Source organism: Lissotriton vulgaris, chromosome 10 (assembly GCF_964263255.1).
Source record: "Lissotriton vulgaris chromosome 10, aLisVul1.2, whole genome shotgun sequence".
NCBI lineage: Eukaryota > Metazoa > Chordata > Amphibia > Caudata > Salamandridae > Lissotriton > Lissotriton vulgaris.
Window position 1 is genome coordinate 976,772,006 of NC_141698.1, and position 17,628 is coordinate 976,789,633.

Genomic DNA, 17,628 nt, shown 5'->3' on the forward strand with positions numbered 1-17,628 from the left:
GCAGGGAGCCTGGTCAAGGCATTAAATGGATCTGATCAAGGATACGCTGTGCTGGTCGAAGACTATACTCGTAAGACACTAAGAAACTCTAGTTATAGCTATGGGTCCCTGCCAACCCCAGAACAAGAAATTGAAAATGTCCAAGAACCCACTGAAGTCCTGTAACCTGAAAAGGCTCCATTCAACAGCATTTCCTTCTTAATGAATTTTAAAGTCTCTATTGAGGTGTATCTCAATAGAGACTTTATCTATTGAAATCATTGTGTTTGACCAATCAAAAAAAGCCATTGACATTAACACTTTTGCTTCGTTTAACACACTTGCGGTAGATTTGCTGGTTTGCTTTTAATAATTTTGCCCATTCATCTCTTGAAAGAAAATTGCTCATATTTCCAAAAATTCCAATAAAAGCAGAGGCAGGCTCCAGACTTTGTGCCTGGGATATCTAAATCTAAAACCCGATTTCCCACATACAAATGTATAGCACATGGACTCATTCAAGAAGATGCCTCCTAGAGGTCACGGGGAAGCATATACATTGACGAGGTCAGGAGTCAGACAGATTGTAGCTGTTAGACCTGCCTTATTTTGGCATGGTTTCCCCTGACTTTTTGCTTTCTGACCTCCTGATTTTGACCATGTGCTGAACTATGTTTTTGCTGGCTTTAAGACTGTGCACACATTTTTACTGCTGCCCAGTGTTAAAGCACATGTGCTCTGTGTCTAAAATTTAATGGCATTTGGTTTCTCCATGGTTTACATATTTGATTTACTGATATGTTCCTAGTACAGTACACTACATGTGCCTAGGGCCTGTAAATCAAATGCTACTAGTGGGTATACAGCACTGATTGTGCCATTCACACGAGTAGTCCTTCAAACAAGTCTCAGGCATGCACTGCAGAACCTGTGTGCGCAGTCTTAAACTGCCATTTCGACCTAGCGAGTTCACCTACTTGCCCGGCCCAAACCTTCCCTTTTATTACAATTAATTCACCCCTAAAGCAGACCCTAGGTTGCCCGATGGGCAGGGTACAGTGTATTTAAAAGGTAGATTATGTACTCTGTTGTTTTGCATGTTCTGGTAGTGAAAAATTGCTAAATTTGTTTTTTTCACTACAGCAAGGCCTAGCTCTCACTGTAGGTTATTATTGCAGCTGCCTTGTAACACTTTACAGGTGTAACTTCCAATTGGGAAACGATAGGAAGAGTAGGCATGGTGCCTCTGGACTGACAATTTAAAAACACAACTTTTAGTGAAGTTGGCTTTTAAATTGCAGGTCTAAAAATGCCACTTTTAGAAAATTGGTATTTTCTTACTTTCATCATTCTGTGCCTCTGCCTGTCTCTGGAATACACTTCTTGAGGACAGCTTGGCTTTGTGAATTCCCTCTAGACAGCCACACAAAGGTAGCTGAGGTGTGCCCTGCATATCCTGATGGACCATCACCAGGATGATGGATCTTCCTAAGACAGAGTGAGAGGGGAGAGCTGACACTTGCACCTGAATAGGGCTGTGCATGTCCCCACACAAAGTGTTGCATGTCTCCCTGTAGTGTGTCTGGAGCTAGGGAAGGAAGGGGCAGAGTCTTATGCACTACCAGCCGCAGTCGGTAGTGGGAGTACCTGCCGGGCGGTGACGTGGGGAGGGGGAGGGACAGGGTGGGAGGTAGTAATCTATGGATCATGGAGGTTTACAGGTAAGTAAACATAGAAGTGCGAGGGCTGGACTGGACTTGACTCTCTACATCCTGCCTCTCTACAAGTTCTCCAAGGGTGTGTTGGACTTACTTCTTGTTTCTGAGGTTTCAGGGATATCAAAGACATAACCCGCATCTTGCTACCAGCACCTGGACTCCTCTGCTGTGAATTCTGTTCTGCCAAGTGGTTCCAAATCCAGCCCTGGGACCTTGGAAAAGAGTGGTTGATATGGCTACCCAAGGCATCAATAAATTCACACCGAAGCATCGATAGGAGCAGGTGCATTCTTTGTGGTATCGTCGTATCACCGTCTCATGCACTGAAACCGTGGGCATCGCACACCGACTGCTTGATGCAACAACCTCGACTTGCAATGCAGCCCTGACTTTGCTGAAGCAGCACCTCCTAATCATCGCTGCTGCGTGAGACTCAGACACCGCATTGCTACGACTGCGACACACTATCTCTGATGCATTCCCGGCCTGGCGCAGGTTTGCTCCACTGCATAGCCTACCACCCAGCGGTTCGACATCGACACCTAGGAACTGACACACAGTGCTCTTGATATCGACGCTTCAACAACGTTGTCTGACTTCGAAAGTGACGCATCCCCTTCGACAGCGATGCATCCACTCCGTTTTTCAATGGGTCCACCGAGTTTCAACACACCTAATGTACTGTCAGCAGGTCTGCATGACACCTGTATTCAGCCCGTGCTCCATTGTGGTTGTAATGAACGTTTGGATTTACCCCTGTCAAGCGCGACCAGATAGCTCCAATTGGAGCTATTGACGTCACTGCATTTTTAATTAATCTTGCAAAATTCATATCTTGACTCATGTATGTTAGATGTTTGTCATTTTGGTCTTGTTTTCTCAGATAAATCTTGGCTAGTGTTCTAAACTGGTGTGAAGTACTTTTGTGGTATTTTCAGTGTGTTACTGGGTGTGTGTGTGCACAAATACTTTACACAATGACTCTTTAGTCTAGCATGACTGCTCTCTGCCAAGCTCCTAATAGTGAGCAAAGGTAAACTTTTAGAGTGTACTACACTTACCCTTAATAGGAATATGGTTCCTGTTGGACAGAGTGCATTCCTCTGCCAACCAATAACCCAATTTCTAACAGAAGCACTCTGACATGAAGCGCAGAGTCAAATTACTGAACGTAGAACAAAAGTACAGAACAAGGATTACATGGTAGCTGATCTCTTACCTTTCCATACAAATATTTTTCTGTCTGAACTGTGGTCCAAAATGAAACATTCCTCAGATTTCAGCATATCAACAAGGAAAGGATTTTCCTCTGAAACCACTGTTACCTTCATGGAGCCACTGGCATCTGATACCTGGAAAAATAAATACACTGAGGTTGTAATGGCATTTTAAATTCTTGTGAATTGTTGGTAAACAACAAAAGGCATGACATTAAAGCTTTAATTCACTCTCATCCATTCATTCTTTTAAATTCTCTATTGGTAAGTTCTTCTCAATTTGTTACCTCAGTCATGCCTTAAGGAAGACAACCCTAATGCTGTTGGATCAGATTTAGCTCTGTTTGCCCACTTGGATGTAGTCAATAATTCAGGACATTTAAGACTGTTGTACTGTGGTGTTAGCTACAACTCCCCCAAAAGGGACACGCTCTTTAGATTGATAGTCCCTACTCGAGCTTTGGTGTATGTGAGGGGCAGAGTGCAGGGTAAAAAATAAAAAATGAGATTGCAACTACGTCTTGGTGGACCTAAGGCTATGATTACAGGATTACAAATGAGGAGATCCTTCAACCCTAGAGTAAATGGAGTCAACATGCTTCAGCGTTTTTGTACCCATTAAAAGGCATCTTGGGCATTCGTCAGGGTCATATTCTAGTCACTCTGCGCAATTGTGCGTAAAACAATGAGGTATACTAAGGTAACAAGTTACAACCAATGGTCCATATGCTTGAGAATGGATCCACCGTATCCTAACTGGGTGAGTTAAAAAGCCTCAACTCCAGGCCTTCTGTCAAAGATAATTCAGCCTGCGGCTTCACTGACTGCTGTTTGTGCTGCTCATATTCCCGGGTCGAGGACAACATCTTTTGTGACTGGTACACACACAGTTCCCTGTGTGTTTATGTTCTGTAAAAAACTGCAGAAATGGTTTACAAAGTTAAACCTTGCTTAAGAACTTCCTTGATAGAAATGTCCTATGTATCATAAATTGACACCTGGTAGGTTATTTTGGATGAAATACCACTTTTAGTCTGATATGTATTACCCACCATGCTTCAACCAATTTGGAAATATATTTGTTTATGCTTAATCTTAGCTACATTGCCAACCACGGATGCTGAGATGTTGAGTCACTTGGAGGATGGAGCACATCAGAGTATGGAGAACGTGATTTCCTTTGATGATTTAGTGAGATTTGGAGAACATAGCACAAGGAAAGGAGGTGCCTGACATTTTGGGCCAAATTACGAGTCTGGCGGTCTTTGGACTGCCAGACTTGTAATGGCGCGGTGGTGGCAGTCTTCCATTTCCATTGCGGTGCCTGTTTTTAAAGGCACTGCTGTGGGAACGCCAAAAAAAGGCAGCAAAACACGTCATCTGGGGGGCAGCTCGACCAAGGGTTAGGCGGTGTAGTGGCGGGGAAGATCAGCTGCCGCACCTTTAAACTCGTGATCTGGCCCTTTGTGTTTTGTGGGGAATAGGACTAAACAATGGATGTTAAATTAATGCAGACCTCTAGAACAGTTTCTAGGATATACTTCTGCACGGAAGCTTATAAAAAACCGGACTTGCCAATTTTCTAAGAAATTATCACGAATCCGTGACTGATTTTACCCTTTAACCCTTTAAGCTCCCTTGCTAGAAACTGTAAGAGATGCCTGCACCTAAAGACGATATAGATATGTACTGCTGGCTTCAACAAGGAATTCCTGACTATTTAACCGAGGACCATGAGGAGAATTGTCTCCAGCTCTTTCCTAAATCTAGGGGGGCGAAAACCTGCTGTAGGGCTAGTGATCTACAAAGATACTATGGGCCAGATTGGTTTTTGCAATAGCCTTCGATAAAAAAAATCGGAATTCTTTCCTTCATTCCTTCATTCTTGTGGTATTTTATGATTATATTTTTTAGCTAGATTGGTTTGGACGTTTTATATTGTTTATTTTCTAAAGACTGTTTTTGTTTTTGTTTTTTTGTTTTTATTGAACATGTTAGTAGTTTTGAGACCCTAACTCAGAGTTGTCTGTCCATATTGAGAGTGAATACCTATTGCTAGGTTAAAAGCCACATACAGAGGTTCTAATGGCAAGTCAAGCCAGACCATTTGAGTCTGGCGTTGACTGGCTGACCAGCAAACAAATGCAGCCATTTCTACTGTAGGGGTTGAAAATATTATTTTACATGAGTGTATGTATGTGTGTGTGGGGAGGGGTGTGGTAAGGTCGATGTAGATTGTATCTTCTTTTAATCGGCCCTATCTGTATAATATTGTATATACGGTGACTGCATGGCCAGAATCAATAGTTTCGTTTTCTCTTGCAGGAGTGATTCAGTAGTTTGTATTACACAAGAATAGAAAACTCAGATATTTCAGAAAAGCTCCATGTAATAGTCACGGGTATTTAGGGGAAGACTGTGTGAGTTCTGGTGTAATTAGTATGCGCCCAACTGTTTGAACATGTGAAGATGACACACTGTTCTGGTGCTAGGTATTATTCTGTTAACAGTATGCAGCACCGTGGGTAACCCGTGTATCAACTGGGCCTGGACAGTGAACTCTGCTCCGCTCGTGGAGTTTGCAGAATTTTCTGCACTCCGCAGCGCTTACAGAGTGCAGAAAACTCCGCTCTGCGTAGTGCAGCAGAGTTTTTCAGCGAGAGCTGCTGCTCGGGTAGAATTTCTACTCGACCAGTAGGTGGATCAGTGCAAATGGCAGTTCGCACTGCACTCCGCCACTTGCGGAACTCCATGGAGTTTTTTTGTCACTTCACGGAGTTCCGTGTAGTGAACTCCGTGAACTACGCCCAGGCCTAGCATCAACACAACCTCAGCTATTCCATTCATGCCATTAAACATTTAAATATAGTCAGCTTCAGCTTCTATTTCTTAGTTTATATTGTTTGATTTTCCCCAAGCCACTTTGAAACCCTCTGTTTTTTTCTATCAAGATACTCTAATATTTATGTGTGCCCCAATGTACAAACTAGGATGATAACTTTTTGATGTGAACTTCTGCCATTCCAATGGTTAGTCAATTGTTTACATAAGTTATTCAAATTTAAATGCATGTTTTTTTACATATGTCATGTATATAGTTTGTGGCCCGAAACAAGGTTTTTTTTTTGCACAGCACCTAGTTGATGAAGCCTGTGCTATTTAAGAACAACCCAGACCAGCATGAGTGGGGGTTCACATTACTGTAATCACACTGGTAGCAACTTTACCATGAGTACATCACTAATACAAGAAGCATCTCAACTTCAGGCAAAGAAGGGACAATCAGGTTTTTGCTGAAGCTTCCCCTAGTAAAGCAATTGCTACCTTTCATTTGCCCCATATTAAATCAGAGGAAAGAAAGAAGCAAAAGCAAAGAAAAAAGAACAGATTTAGCAGGTTACAAGGTTCTACGCACCACACACCGCAGAGGCTTAAATCAAATGTCTCAGACCCAATCTTCACCAAGGCCTCTTGCACCTCTTTGTGCGGCTGATGCCAGCTGGCCGCTCCTCCGAGGCAGAAGCATTCATTGGGTGCCCTGCACCAACCACTCTGGGTGTTAGAATATGCAGTTCCACATTAATGCATGACGCCTCAATAATCACTAACCTGGATAGTGCCCATATCGTGAAGGGGTGGCACACAGCCAGAAAGAAGTAAGTTTGACAGTGCAGCAAAATAACAACATAGAGGAAACACAAGAGGCCAACTGAGTTCTCAATGTGATGCGCACATTCCCTAATGAATTTAAGGGAGCTATTGGAGGCATGTCATCTTTCCAGGCCAATCCTAGAATTTGAATTCACTATTTCACTTGGTTCGTGATCTCCCTTTGCAGCACAGTCTGGGCTCACATGCAGGAAGGAGAGACTGCAGACATCCAGCAAGAAGGAAATTCATCAGGTCAACAAGGCACCACCAATCAGGGGACTTGAAGACAGGTTGGACTGGCCTGTGTAGCAATCTGCTCGTGCAAAAAGAGCTGGTCTGACAGGTCAGTTTTGGTTGTTTGTGGACCCATATTATGATCTGGCGGGCCTTTTTTGGTGTTGATTTGGCATGACACAATCGCAACGCAGGGTTTTCATAGATCTGGGCTGTAGTCTTTTCGAATGCAAAACATATTTTTACATTATAATAATGCTATTTTCCTAGTTGAAAAAGTCTTTATGACTTGTAAAAGTGCCCTGGAATTCATTGAGAATTATAAAAGGACGGGTTGTTAGAAAGGCACTTTTCTCTTATTTGAAATTCACAATATGTATCAATAGTTTGTGATTGCAATTGCAGTTGCAAACTATTGATCAGTTGCCATCTCTCGAGTTGGGATGGTAGCTGATTTGCAAAGGGAAGATGTCTATGTGGGACTGATTCTTCTCTAGCAATTGTGTCTGTGGCAATGGAGGGGTAAGCAGAGGTTGTGGGGACCACTGTCAGCTCCCCCATATGATGCCAAACAGGATTTTTTTTTTCCAGGTGTGGAGTTCTTTGACTGCGTTGTTTGCTTCGGATGCCCAGGTGTTGTTGTCTCGGGTGACGGTGTGGTTGAGTTGCTCGTCAGTAACCTTGCTCGAGTTCCTTCGTTGTGGGCGTGGGGCTGGTTTGGGTGCCTTGGGTTTGTCGACGGTGAAGTGTACGCATTGGTGGTCGGTCCATGGTGGTTACGTTGTGTGGCTAAAATGGACGCTGTTACCTGCCGTGAAGATGGGAACAAGGGTGTGTCCTGCTCTGTGGGTCGGTGTGTTGATGAGTTGTTTAAGTCTGATGCTGGCGAAGTTGTCCCGGAGGATAGTGGAGTTGGGATTGCTGGGGTTGTCGAGGTGGAGGTTCAGGTCTCCAATGAGTATCTAGTTAGTTGAGGCAATCGCGTGGGGTGCGATGAAGTCGGTGATGGTGGTGGCGAATGGTGTCCCGGGACAGGGGGTCTGTAGACGAGGGTTCCTCGGAGTGTGGCTCTTGGGGAGGTCTGGATCTTATGTGAATTTAGAGCTTTTCTATTTGTATCTTTAATTTAACTCATGTACTCCGAAGTCTTTATGTAATGTAACTGGTCATTTTGTAAAGCGCTCTGACACCTTCGGGTAAAGTTTGCACTCTATAAAATCGCATTAAATAAATAAATACTCCGGCCTGATAGATCCTGATTAAATCCTGAGGGGTGGCCCCTTTCGTGTACCTTGCAGGAGGGCCCCTTCGACTTTCGTTACGTCACTGGCACTGGTGTTCCCTTGCACATACGCACTTCGCACAATAGCAGATGGGTTACATTGCAAACAGCATTTACATTCGCAAACTAGTGGAAATGCAAATCAAGTATTCGTGGTTTGTGAATGGGAATGGAACCTCTGCTTCTTGGATGTTTTCTAGAACTACGGCTGCTCTAGTGAATCCATCGTAATTGTAAGATAAGGCCACTGTCCTTCTCAGTCTATCCTTTTAAAGCGTGTGCTTCAATCATGCACGCAAGAGAGTCTGCACTATAAAGGCGTCACCTTTCCGTGAGTTTCCACTCAAACGTCAGTGCATCTTTAATTTTAAAAGCACATTTTAATTACCCGAATTACATATACCACACAAAATGATTTTTCGAAGAATATCGAAAACTAAATATTTTCAGGTCACATTCAGACAGTTGGGGGGGAAATCTGCTAAATTAAAAACAACCATTTCTAATAGTACAGCCAACCTGTGGAACATGCGGGGGTTTTGCTTTGATGTGGACTGACCAGGTTGAGTTTGAAGAAAACCTCACTTTTTACCCACCTGGGGGCGGTAGATACCCACTTTCCAAAGAGTATACAAAACACATTTGAGTTTCCAGAGTTTGATAATTTGCCTGTCCTGTCGTGAAGCTTCATGATCATGAGCACCCTTTTAAAAAATAAAAAAAAAACTTGCACAGCTTGTCGCACATAAACGTCATCGCAATTGTTTTTTTCGACAATCCGGTGTGTGCGGGTGTGAAATAAGTTATGTTGAACTCAAAACTTAAATATGATTCTCTTACAGATCACGTGCAGACCGACTCACCATGTATAACTTTGCCATTTTCCTGTTGGCGACATCTGCAACACTGTCATCGTTATCATCTCCTTCTGGAATGGCAATCTTTTTCCCCAAAACCTTCAGACAAACACAAAATTCAAGATTAAATGAGCATACTTTCACATTGAAACTCGAATTTTCTGTTTCGAGATAACACCAAAAGATGTGTACAAGTTTGAAAACCAGGGACCCTTTAACACAAACAGCACTGGGCGTGCAACCGCTTGTGCAACCGCTTTGTGTATCCCCCAAGGGCTCTTTGGTATCACACAACGGGCTACAGGCACCTGTGTGGCCCCTTCTGTAATACTGATAGCACTAGCTTGAGTGGGCCTTCCCTCATTTGGATGGAGTCGTAGCTCCCCTTGCGCCCATGCTATCTTATAGATGTGGGCACAAAGGCGAAGAAGCCGCTAAGAGGTGTAGTGATGGTGCAGAACAAAAGGTGGCACACTCTCAGTGGTCCACCTAAAGCCATCCCCTTTGTCCTCTGGGAGGACAAAGGGGATCCCAAGGACCCCTCAGACATCCACCTGCAGGCAGATGCAGTCACTCACTGCACCCACCCTCACTAAAGTGCAGGCTGCCCCGGCAGCCACTCCATATTTCACTGAATGCACCACCTCTGGGGCAGCCCGAGTTCGTGACTGCCCTTTGTAGCAGCGCATTCACTGTAAACGGGTGCACTGTTCATGTTTGCGCCACGGCGCACCTGTTACAAGATGCACCATTGCGGAAACCTGAAGAGGGAGCCAGATACATAATGTGGCCCTATGATATATCACAGCCCCACTTATTTTTTTTAAACGTATTTTTTATTGATTTTGCTCAATACATCTTCCTTTCTCACACAGCAATAGCATGAACACTCATTTTACAACATCAATTACATATTTTACAATTTCGCAACCCTTCCACCAATTTTCTTTGTCATCCCAGAGGGATCACCCTCCTCTCTGTACAGTATTTTCAATGTCTTCTTTACCTACCCTTGAGCCTTATATGCTTTTTTAGATTCCTCTGTATGTCTTCCATCTCCCTCAAATTCTATTCCATTTTCGTGGGCAAACTCCGGCTATGTATGTTACCTTCTCGGCCCCTGAGCACCAGTCTAAATAATTTTCACAATCCAGAGGATGCCATAACCACAGCCCCATATTTGTTTCAAAAGTTGGCATTGCAAAGGAGGCTGAGGTCTTTTGGGAACACCGGGGCATATTATCAAGGACCGTTGTTAAAATTATCGCCGTTTTATCGGCAGGAAACTGCAGATAAAATCGCGATAATGGGCTTGATAATACGCCCTTGCTAATTCCCATAGAAGCCCATGTTCTGATGTTAATATGGGCTTCTATGGGAATTAACCATTAACCATTCCTAACCTTATTTACATTTACTGAAACAGTACCCTTTTTGTTGAGAAGTAACCATTCCCGCCCGATTAATGCAGACCTTGTGTAGCCTCGGACTGATAGCAAAACGGGGGTTGGTGAAGAGAGAGCAGCATCTAAAGAAGAGACACATCTTCTCTCCAGGGTGCCTGTGATCTGAAAGCAATGTAGATGCCTGCAACTGGTGATGAGCAAAACCAAAGGCTGCTTTGGAGGCTTTCATTGATAGACTCCCTTGAAGCCTCATGATGTTATTCTCTTTGAGCGGTGCTGTAAGCGTGTTAACACTTCTGGAATGAGTCCTTTTAATGGAAACTTATAAAGTTCACATAAAAAATACTGCACTGTAATATGCTGTTTGTAGGTAGACAAATGCCATTTATAGGTTTAGTGCAATGACTGCCACTTACACTATAGATTCACACTATACAATGTGGAGATGCTTTCATATAACAAAAAATGTAGCAGGGTTTGCTTTAAGGAATAACCAAATTTGAGACTGGCTGAGCAAGAGATGAATACAAGTATCAGTTTTTCAAGAGTGAGTTTAGTTTTCAAACAACAATAGTGCACCATGATATTTTTATAAGCGATGATGTCAGAAAGAAAGCACAAGAACAGACCTGCTCTCTTTCAAAAGTTAAATACATATACAAGTCATAATTGGACCATATATAATAAGATAGATTTGGAGTGAGCGGCCCAGCAGAGCAGGAAGAGAAGCGCGCTGTGCCTGAACACCCACAGCTGCAGCCTCTTCAGCAGCACTGGGGGACACATCGTGACCCCCAGTGGGGGAGGTACAGATGACCCATCCCGCTCTAGGGGGAGGAGGCATGTGGCAGGGGCCCAGCCGCTCTCCTATCTGGGGCCTGTACACTTTGGGAGGGTGAAGGAGATCCACGAAGATCACAGAAGCATCAGTGATGCATGGCAGACTAGAAACTGCACCCCTCCCCTGGACAGCTCCAGCACACAGCTCTGCTGCCGCCCGCCTGCTTCGCTGGCTGCATCGCGGCTGTCTCCTGCCTACTTGTCTTTAGAAAGAGCTGTGTGGTACTGCACCGAAGTGAATATTACTTTAAATTTAAGCCACTTTCAGGCACATGCATCAATATTGCTTTTTGCGATTCCTTAATTGCGAAAAATAAGGAATTACAATTAAGGAATTGCAAAATGCAATGCATCAAGAAATGGCTAAATAAATTGCGATTTCTTAATATTCCTTAATTGCGACTCGCAAATTGCGAGTCGCAATTAAGGAATATCTCCCCATTCATTCCTATGGGCCTCTAGGCCCAATTCTCAATTTGCGATTAGCGAATTGCAAATTGAGAATGTGATTTCAAGGGTGCAGGGGTGTCCAAAGGACACCCTGTTGCACCCCTGAAATCAATCTGTGCACATATGTTGTGCACACACATGCCCTAAGGGCATGTGTGTGCACAACATGAAACTTTGAAAAATGCACAAAAGTGCATTTTTCATAGTTTTCGCAAATTGCGAAATCGCAATTTTTTAAAAGTTTTATGCATTGCATTTAAGGAATCGCAAAATGTGATTCCTTAAATGCAATCGCACATTGAGAATTCGCAAATATTTGCGAATTCTCAAATTGGATTCCAAAAGCAGATTTTGCGATCGCAAACGGCCGATTATTGCGATTCGCACCGTTTGCGATCGCAAAATCCTTTGATGCATGTGCCTGATAGTTCTGCCTTTAGTTGTGCGCTGTGAACTTAGCCTCCCGGTCACCAGGCAGCCTGCATTCCTCTCCCTGTCCACCAGCCCCTTCTGTGAGTTTACGCGCGGGAATAAGGACATTTTCAGTCCGCAAGTTGAGCCGCCCCCTAAGTTCTTTCACTGTAGGTGGCTACCGTAGGGCAGCACAGATGGGGGCAGGGTCCGGGGAAGCATTCGTTCGTGGACAAGGCTTGGTAATCTAACTGCTCCACAAATCTCTCAGGGCACTTCCAGACCATTAAATTCGACTTGTGATGAGGCCACAGCAATGCCAAAAACAAAGCAACATGCGTGCAACAGCTTTTTCACTAATTGGTGAACTTATTGCTTTGCCTCTTCAGGTAACAGCGTGGGACCCCAAGTTGGTGCTATAAATCTGCTAGGTGACAGCCACCACCTAAATTTCCCGCTGAAAGGCAATATTTCTCTCCATGTGTTCCCATACCTTTCGTGTCATGCGGTTTTGTTCTTACTTTCCCTCCCTGTTAAAGAACAGTAGATGTTTCAGGACCCAGGCTAATCTGCTGCATAGCTAAATACATATAAGGTCCAAAAGGCGAGACCGATTGCATTGCAAAAGCTTGTTAAGAGTCTCTATTTTATGTCTGTGCCATGCTTGCTTTTTTGAGTTTTGCTTTTCCCCTATAAATCTATGACTGTAACCACTCGAGTTAGATTAAAAAAACACAGCGTTTGTTAACCCTCAGACCTTTGTTTCTGCCAAAAAAATATATTTTCCCCAACTTTGCAAGTATGTAGTGAAAGTGGGCCCCCTGCGCATCCCTGCGCCCCTTAGATACTACTTAAGCCTTTCCAAATGTTGGCATGTGTCGCTTGCATGGCTCCTAGTTAAATCTGTTCTTGCCTTGGCAGTCCTGTGTACAAACACGTTTGTAAAGATTAGGAATGGATTCATGAACTGGCTCGCACAGAGCAGATCTGTGAAGTAGATCGACCCTCTGTGGACATGGGAGTGTGCCTGGGTGGTATTGTTTACAAAGGCTGAATGTATTCTCAGGTCCGTTCTAATGGCCTTGGCCAAATGTCTCTTTTTTACCCATTTTTCTTCCGTATCTACCTAGTGATGTTAATGCGAGTGTATGAATGAATTGAAAAGCTTTGTATATACATTGTTTTGTAAAGGTCTTTCATGTTCTTTGTATTACTCAGCATACACATATACCCTCACTGTTTTAGGACTGCGTGTGCTGCTTACAAGAGACCGAAGCAACTTGTAATCGAGACCAAAAATTGTACTCTTTCACATGTTTTTGTATCTTTAGTCATGTAAACTGTGTTTCACTCCAACACTATTCAACAGGCACATTTTTGGTCAGAAAGATGGGAGAATTAACATAGCATTTTGCACTGGAAATTTTAAACCACAAAACGAATCATTTCCTGGTGTTGTCCTCCGAGTGATTTCAGCGCATTTAAATGGACATTTCAGAATGGGTCACAGTGCCAGCACAGCCAACTCACAGGGCCCAAGGCTGGTACCTGTGGCGCTGCAACAAAGGCCCACCACGTGGGTGAGTGGGACTGCTAAAGATGACACACACACTAGTTTTCTGGTTAGCCGGAAAGACCCCGAGCGGTCTTCTGCATGTTTATTTATACCCCCGGCGCGAGCCCGCCCCGGGGTGTGCGTGCGTGAGTGGAGGCAAAGGGATACAATGTAGGAGAGAGCCCAAGTGGCTCTCTACATCCCTCCTTCAATTTAGATCTGTTCACGCTGCAGACGCTAGATCTCGTTTCACGGAGATGCCCAGGCAAAGTCTCTCAGGTGCAGGTTAGGTCTCGGGTTGGGCCTCAGACTGTATCTTAGGTTACGGGCACATGGTGGCTCGACAACCCCGGCCGGGGTTGCCCCAGTACCTTCACCCGCGCCAGTCGCCCTTGGTCGACCTTGCTCTGCGACGAGGTTCTGTGGTATCGGTCTGGGTGGACTCGTACCACGTTGCTGGATCACTGTTGGCCTTGGCGTGCTCCTGCCGAGGTCAAGGTCTTCATACTCCCCGGCTTCCGTGCCTTCTTCGGTTCTCTGTCCTCCAGTTATTTCAGCTACTTACTTAAAGCATGACACATTCCGCGTCACTACTTGTCCATTCCGCTTCGCCGTTACCATTGTCCCTTGGATCTGGTCCACTCTCCACACTTCCGACTCGTACGGTGTTCGGAATTTCCATCCCGGATGGCGGTCTTTGACAACTACCAAGCCTCCTTCTTTCAAGTTGGGTTTTTGACATGACGATGCTCACTCGCCTTCGTGTTGGTGTTCTGTCTCCTGGATTGAATGGTCTCAGCATCTCTCTCTGCTGGCACCCAAGTGCTATGGGTCGGGATACTGTCCCAGGGTGCCCGCTTGAACAGCACATGGGCAGGAGCACACTTTGTCGTTGAGTGAGGCGTCTGTCGGTATGCTCCTAGGAACTGGTCGAGTGCTATTTCCGGGTCCTCCCCGTTGTCCACCGCAATCCGGAGTGCTCTGTTCAATGTTCGCATTAGTCTTTCAACTTCCCCGTTTGCCTAGGGCCACAGCGGGGTGATTTTTCTGTGTCTGATCCGAAGGTTTTCCAGGTATGACTGAAATTCTCTCCCTTGAAAAGGGGGTCCATTGTCGGACTTGATTTCCTCCGGGAGCCCCATCGTTGCGAAGATGCGGCTTAGTACCCTTTTGACTTGCGGGAATGCAGTTGAGGATATTACTTCAACTATTGGAAATTTTGAAAACGAGTCGACCAGGACTAGCATGTGTCTTCCGTCCGGAAAACTGCCAAAGCCTATGCTGAGGTGTGTCCAGGGTGTCTGAGGTGCTTCCTCTGTGATCACAGGTGTTGGGGCTGGTTCTCCGCCTGTGATTGTGCAGGCATGGCAGGACCGTATCATGGCGTCTACTTGATTGTCCATGGCGGAAAACCACACCTTGCCCCTTAGACGTGCTTTTGTCTTGGCCATGCCTTGATGTCCTACGTGCGCTAGACTTAAGGCTCTCTGTTGGAGACTTTCCGGTATGACGATGAGGTGTCCTCGAAGGATGATTCCTTCATCTCCCACGCTCAGTTCGTTGCGTATCTGCCACAGTTGCTGTCGTGCGTGGCTCACCTCCGGCCGGAGGCTCGCGGCACCATCGAGGAAATGGGCCCACCGGTTTCCTTCCAGAGCCTGGCGAACTTTCACCAATGTCTCGTCCATGGCGGTTGCCTCTCCAATTTCTTTGAGTGACATATTCTCCGGGCACGCAGCTTGCGAGATCATATGAACAAACTCTTCGGCTCCCACACCCTCTTCCTTGGGCGGATACTGGTTGACGACGTCCGGGTGCCGGGACAGGTAGTCGGCCGGGTTGTGGGCCCCCGGGCGGAACACAATTTTGAAATGGTACCCCTGTAACTGAACTGCCCAGCGTTCGATGCGTGGGGGTGCCAGTCGGGAAGACCCCACAAAGATGGGTAGCAGTGGCTTGAGATCTGTTACCACCGTGAATTCTTGCCCGCAAAGGTAGAGGTGGAAGTGCTGGCACGCCCACTTGATGGCCAGGGCTTCTCTTTCGATTTGTGCATATCTGGTCTCGGTGTCTGACAATGCTTTACTAGCATATGCAACTGGCTTCCACTCTTCGGGTCCGTATTCTTGCAGGAGTACCGCTCCCAGGCCCACGGGGCTGGCGTCAACGATGAGTTCGGTCCGGCGTCGTGGTTGGAAGTAGGCCATGGTGGTATCATCGAGAAGGCTGGCTTTAATTGCTTGAAAAGCTTTGTTTGCTGTTCCTGTCCAGTCCCACTGATGGTCGGCCCTGGTGAGAGCTCTGAGGGGTTCTGCGATCGCGGCTAAGTTGGGTATGAACCGACCACAGTAAGTGGCCATGCCCAAGAAGCTGCGCACTTCGGTGGGGTTCCTGGGGGTGCTGGCTGCCTTTATCGCTTCTGCTTTCTTGTGGTCTACTTTCAGGCCTTCCCTCGTGAAGATGTACCCAAAAAAGTCTATTGACTCCTGGTAGAAGGAGCATTTCGCTCGGTGCAGGGTCAGCCCACTGTCCGCAAGTCTTTGAAGGGCTGCCCTCAGATTGGTGTGATGTTCTTCTAGGGTCGCGGAGTACACCAAGATATCATTGCTGAGGTTAATTACCCCCTTCAGTCCCGATAGAACTTCTCGAATGGCGTTTTGGAAGACCTCCGCCGCGGAGGAGACACCAAAGCTGAGCCGGGTGTAGCGTCGCAACCCAACGTGGGTCGAAAAGGTGGTGATGTACCTGCTGGCTGGTTCCAACTCGAGCTGATGGTAACCTGAGTTAAGGTCTAACTTTGAAAAACATTTTGCCCCGTTTAGGTCTGCTGCTATGTTATGTTATGTTATGTTATGTTATGTGGTTTTTATTTGGCGCACAGATGCTCCAGCTAAGGAGCGTCCTGGCGCCCGACAAGGCGGCTACACAACACAACTAAAATAAAAACAGCACAAGCAAATGACTAAGGGAATAAAAAAGTTTTCACGGCGCGACGAAAAGAAAGCAAATCGCTCATAGCGCGAATTGCCGGGGGTAAGGAGTTCCACAAAGCAGCGGCCCGCACTCGAAATGAGCGTCCACCGGCCCTGCTTCGTTTAAAGCGCGGTACCACGGCCAATTCGAGGTCTGCCGATCTTAAGGGTCGTGCTGGGATGTAGTTGGCCATGAGGGTCGTAAGGATCGTTGCCGGGGACCCCTTCAAGATCTTATAGGCGACGCAGAGGACCTTAAACTGAATCCGCTGCGCCACCGGAAGCCAATGCAGCGCTCGGATGGTGCTGGAGGTAGGACAGAATCTTGGAAGGCCTACCACCGCTCTCGCTGCGGCATTCTGGATCCGTTGCAAGCGCCCTATCTCAGCTACGTTCAACCCGGCCAGCAAAGAACTCGCATAATCCAGCCTGGAGATGACGGTAGCTTGGATCATGAGTTGCCGGGTAGGGGCATCGAAGAACTTTAGCACAGGACGGAGCCCACGCAAGATGCCGAAGCAACAAGCAGCCGTGCGTTTAGTGTGGCATGCAAACGTAAGGGAAGGGTCCAACCAGACCCCGAGGTTCTTAAGCTCGGCGACTGGGATGGGAGCAGAACCCAACTCCTCCGGCCACCAACTCTCTCCCCACAGTTCCGGTTGTCTACCAAATACCATCACCTCGGTCTTACTAGCGTTTAGCTGGAGACAATTGAGCGTCATCCAGCTAGCGACCGCCCTCAGTCCTTGTTGAAACCTGGGAGCGTCGACTTCAGCATCCCCACTGATCGTGACCGCCAGCTGGGTGTCATCGGCATATGACACCATGGTCATACCCCATTGTTTGACAACCTCAGCTAGCGGCCTAACGTACAGATTGAACAGCGTAGGACTCAGCGAGGAGCCTTGGGGGACGCCCAGGTTCAACGGATGGAATTTTGACTGATAAGGTGGGACGGTCACGCTGAAGGCCCGGTTGGTTAAGAACGACCGGAACCAGTCGAGAGCAGTGCCGGTAACACCAGCCTCCTCTAAACGCTGCAGAAGGATAGGGTGC

At 46.2% G+C, this 17,628-nt stretch overlaps 1 protein-coding gene across 1 annotated transcript in view; it reads right to left on the reverse strand.

The window, feature by feature from the left end:
• Positions 1 to 17,628, reverse strand: part of SCIN (scinderin) — a 312,531-nt gene that overhangs the window by 66,562 nt on the left and 228,341 nt on the right. Inside the window, exons 5-6 of the mRNA XM_086941979.1 lie at positions 8,945 to 9,037; positions 2,917 to 3,049 (exon numbers count right to left, since the gene is read on the reverse strand). Of these exons, the coding sequence (XP_086798105.1) occupies positions 2,917 to 3,049; positions 8,945 to 9,037 (226 nt within the window). The remainder of the gene's footprint in view (positions 1 to 2,916; positions 3,050 to 8,944; positions 9,038 to 17,628) is intronic.